The following is a 4,344-nucleotide window of genomic DNA, read 5'->3' as shown; positions in this document are numbered from 1 at the left end:
ATGTCTCTTTGCTCAAGTTGGCCTATGGATCAATTTCTCCCACTACATTGTCACCATTACCTATATCGGATGATTGGGAGTTACAAGTTGAACAAGATCAAGTTCTTGATGTCCGTGTACAAACAGTGGACAATCGGATTGCTTGTTTAGTGGAAAAATCGACCTCAAGAGGAATCTAGTCGGGAGGCTTATGATCTGATTGCTGCACAAGTTCCTTCTCTGCGCCTTGAGGACAAGGTTGTTCTCCTAGTGGGTAATGATAGGAACCAACGTCCCTTGTTGGTATATTATAGAAAAAGATGTGCCAGTCCTGTGATATTTTATATTTGAAAAAACATACATTTTGTTCCCTACAGATTACACATGTTTTGTTATAGGTTTCTGTATTTTTTTTTTTTTGTGTTTTGAATTTTTACACTTTTATTTTTTAGTATTTTAAGTCCTTAAATAAACAAAATAAACAAAATATAAGAGCTTTGAATGAACATAAAATGCCAAAAATAAAAGTGTAGTGATTCAAAATACCTAAAAAAAGTGTAGAGAGTTATAAAAAAACACAAGCATTGTGCAAAAACCAAAATGCATATTTTCCCTTTATATTTTATTACTTTTATTGAGTATTTTATGTTAATTATCTGTTGTTATTGTGAGTTTCTTATGAAAAAGGTTGGGTAGTTATATTTAGTTATTTTATCTTGTTATAAATATCCTCTCTTGAAACCCTCGGCAATATGAATGAAGTATTATTCAGATATATTTGGAGATTCTCCTATTTCTAGGATTAGATTCTGATTCTAGAAGATTACTCTCAACTTCTTCCTAATTCTCTCTCTTTCTCTATCAACCTTTATTTATTCTCACCAAGATTCTACCATGACCACACTAAACTCTAAGGATATAAATTTACGACCTAATGTAAGGATTTTCATGGTGTCAAATACGGTACTGCTTTAGCTTTTCAATTTCCTACCCAAAGTATATACTTGTCGGAACGCGAACGAGAAATAGCAGAATCTGCTTGATAAAATCTGACTGTGATACAAAAATGTTTCCGCATAATACAACAAGCATGACAAAAAATATTTTGCCCGCCCCAACCTGGCCATTGGTCAAGTTACAAAAAATCATGTTCATATGGGAAAAACCATGGCAAATCAAATTACAAAACCAAACAAGAGAATGTTTAGACTGAAAGATACTGTTCATCTAAACCTTCTCTTTGTTTCTCCATATGCAGCTACCCCCAATACAGTAATTGTGTAGCCCGCCATGCCCACAACAGTCACGGGGTTTCTAAATATAAGGATCGAGATCACCACAGCCACAGCACCCTTTGCATTCCCCAAAACCTAATTCACAACATTTAAGAGAATAGTTATCAAAGCATATCACATCAATGATAGATGTATACATGAGATGTGAATCTCAAACATGATCAGATTCTTTCATGTCACTCTCTTTTAAATGTATAACTGCATGGTGTAGAGGATTTAATTTATATTTTTCTAGCATTATTAATAGTAATACGAAAGGATGCAACTCTCACAATCAATTAATTAAAAGTAAAAAGAGCCCAGAGGAACCACAAATACCAATTATGTTAACGTGGTGTCTAAGTGCTCTGTTTGTTTGAAGAAACAAAAGCATTTATGACTTCTATTTCACAAAATACTACAGAGCAAACTTATTATGATCTGCGTTTAGAATAAAATTTCAAGCATAAAAGGAAAGACGCGAATTAAGGTTTTATCTAATATTCTGAATTCGTTCTTAAAAACTTAGCTTTTAACTAATTAATTTGCATAGGGAGAAAACCTGAAGGGTAAGAGCACTTGTGTGTTTGGTCACCAAGAAGTTTGATAAGTTCGCCACGTAAGCTGTCACTGAGTTAAGTAAAAGAAGAATCCACATAGACTTGTTTTCCCTTCCAAGAGCTGTTGTGACATCTATGACATCAGGCTCCATAATAAGCACTGCCGGAACCAAAACTACGACAGCAATTGGAGACATAAACAAGAGCAAATTCATCGAGTTCAATTTCTCCCTGTTTGGTTGAAAGTGAAGTTTAACATTTATGAGCAATTTATTGCCACCAGAAAAGGGAATAACTGAATTTGGTCTACAAAGCTATATGGCCAGAATAAGAACATGAAACAGTTGAAAGAGGTTGCATTCAATCATATATACATGAGAAGGAAGCAGCTACAGCTCGATTTTGTATCACTTCCATTTTCAACATAGTTTCTGGTCTATAAGATTATAGCTTCGAGAAGATTTTCTCACAGCTCAATAAATGGACATGAAGAAAGAGGCTATCTTGTCTTATTTTTACCTCCTGTTTTTCATTGAGCCTGATCAGGCATTCAACAATCTAACTTTCAAGTTTCAGCGGTACAGTCACACAAAAAAAAAAAAAATCTAGAAAGAGCTGAAAAACCAACACTACCCATTATAGCAAATAAGGAATATTATATTAATAAGTAAAATAAATATCCGTTCTTGAAATATCATTCACATAACCCAACCATTTTTGACCCTTGTAGTTGATCAGCTACAATAGCTCTATCATTTACGAATACCAAATAAGGAAATGAACTTTTTAAAGAAAGCTCCGCAAACGAACAAGTTCCAAGAACAAATATGTAAAATATTTAAAATGACAAGACTAGGAGCTCATATCTTAAACTTTAGGTGGACAGGTTTTAAACAAAATGGAGCATAGAAATCATCATAGGTGGAGCATAGATTGTTTACCCTTCAGAAGAGAGTAAGATGCCCTGAAGAACAGACTTGAAGGCTCTTGCAGCAGTAGCACTTATGCACATAATGAATCCAAAAAGATGAAAGCCTGGTTCGCCCTGCCCCCAACAAGAAAATATTATAACTCCATAGAAGACGTAGGAGATGGGGCAGAAATATGCATCATTCACTCATTCAGACGCTAAGGAACTATATTCCTTGCTAGTCACATAGTATAAAACGCAGCAACGGACTGGGGATAAACAATCAGAATGACATGATAATAGTAGATAATTAGAAACAGCCCCTAATCATGACGAGGTAATTTGCTCCAAGTCCAACTAGTACATCGTTAGATGAATGGATATTGTTAATCATGTAAATCCAATTCGAGGTGATTAACAAGAATTAGGCTTTCAAGGACATGTTTCTAAAGAAGAAGAATTCAGATTGCGATAAATAACACCAGATGGAGTAATGTTTCGGCCTTCGGGTCACCTGACGTTTTCCATTTCCATGCAAATACTTTATATTTATTACCTTAAATTATACAAGTTAGGAAGATGAGAGTGCTATGGTGGGAAATTTAGGTATATGTATATCACCACAAGTAAATTACTTAAATTCCTAACAACTATATATCAGCTAAATTGATCGCATTACCATAGATGTTTTGACCGGTAACTAATTTGGAACAGATTTCCAGATCTGGAGGAGCACTTGTCAAGAGACTTGAAATGTTAGCCAATACTAAAACAAGAAATTATGTCGGTATGATTGGATGCACAAGACGAGAGAAATCGTCACCAGTAATTAAGACAAGATGCTGCGAACAAAATATACATACCCCACTTGCAATGACAACCCCAGCAACAACGGGCACAAGAGCGGCATAAGTGACCCAAGCCTCGCGCTTAAGGGTGGCCAAATAGGCGAACAGCGCGGTGAAGAAAGGAGTGGTGGCACCCACCGCTTGATTGAACGAAACCGCGAGGTACCGGAGAGAGATGTTGCCGCCGACCACCGATGCACAAAACACGACGCTCAAAGTCGCAATCTTGATGAACTGGGACCTGGATTTGATGGTCTGATGAGGCACAACCTTGAGGAAAACAATGGAAATATAGCTAAGAGCGGCACAGGCAGTCATGTGGCACATTGTGAGGAAGATGGGGAATTTGAAGCCATAATTGGAGAGCAAGTACTTGTTGAGGAGGATGACTCCAATGTTGGAGGAGTACCAGAGAATCACGAGAGAACAAATGAAGAAGGCTTCCTTCTTGAACGACATTTTCCCGATCCTGGCTGTGCCTGCGGTGGCTGCCTGGATTCGCACAGGACGCTGTCATTCAAACTTCTTCGCAATGGAAAACGTTTTTACTTATTTAGAAATACTCCCTCCGATTTTTTTATTGTCAGATAAATTATCATTTTCAACTTATATTTTTTATAAATAAAATTATTTATTTTAATAAAAATTTATTATATATTTTTTAAATTACTTCTCATAATTTATATTAATAAAAAATAATTAATGTATGATTATATTGATTAATATAAAATATTTTAATTTTTAAATATAATAATTAAAATTAATTAAATTTT

At 35.3% G+C, this 4,344-nt stretch overlaps 1 protein-coding gene across 1 annotated transcript; it reads right to left on the bottom strand.

Moving 5' to 3' along the window:
- Window positions 1-996: 996 nt before the first annotated feature.
- LOC129305058 (UDP-URONIC ACID TRANSPORTER 1-like) lies at window positions 997-4,097 on the bottom strand. Its single transcript, XM_054944971.1, has 4 exons — window positions 3,587-4,097; window positions 2,755-2,858; window positions 1,816-2,044; window positions 997-1,349 (listed from the first exon to the last, which is right to left on the bottom strand). Exons 1-4 carry the CDS (start codon window positions 4,028-4,030, stop codon window positions 1,203-1,205), a joined length of 924 nt encoding a protein of 307 aa, XP_054800946.1. The 5' UTR covers window positions 4,031-4,097; the 3' UTR covers window positions 997-1,202.
- Window positions 4,098-4,344: the final 247 nt, after the last annotated feature.

This window comes from Prosopis cineraria, unplaced genomic scaffold (genome assembly GCF_029017545.1).
Source record: "Prosopis cineraria cultivar Desert tree isolate PC_DT_omini unplaced genomic scaffold, ASM2901754v1 PC3, whole genome shotgun sequence".
Classification (NCBI taxonomy): Eukaryota; Viridiplantae; Streptophyta; class Magnoliopsida; order Fabales; family Fabaceae; genus Prosopis; species Prosopis cineraria.
The sequence above is the reverse complement of the archived record's forward strand: the minus strand, read 5'-3'. Positions and strand labels throughout refer to the sequence as shown.

Bases quoted from the DNA above. Each gene is read 5' to 3' on its own strand.
- LOC129305058 (XM_054944971.1), bottom strand. From the start codon at position 4,030: ATGTCGTTCAAGAAGGAAGCCTTCTTCATTTGTTCTCTCGTGATTCTC. The intron at 2,045-2,754 runs GTAAACAATCTA...TCAACCAAACAG, and splicing joins ATCTTACTCTCTTCTGAAGG to GGAGAAATTGAACTCGATGA. The intron at 1,350-1,815 runs GTTTTCTCCCTA...GTTGTGAATTAG, and splicing joins CAAGTGCTCTTACCCTTCAG to GTTTTGGGGAATGCAAAGGG.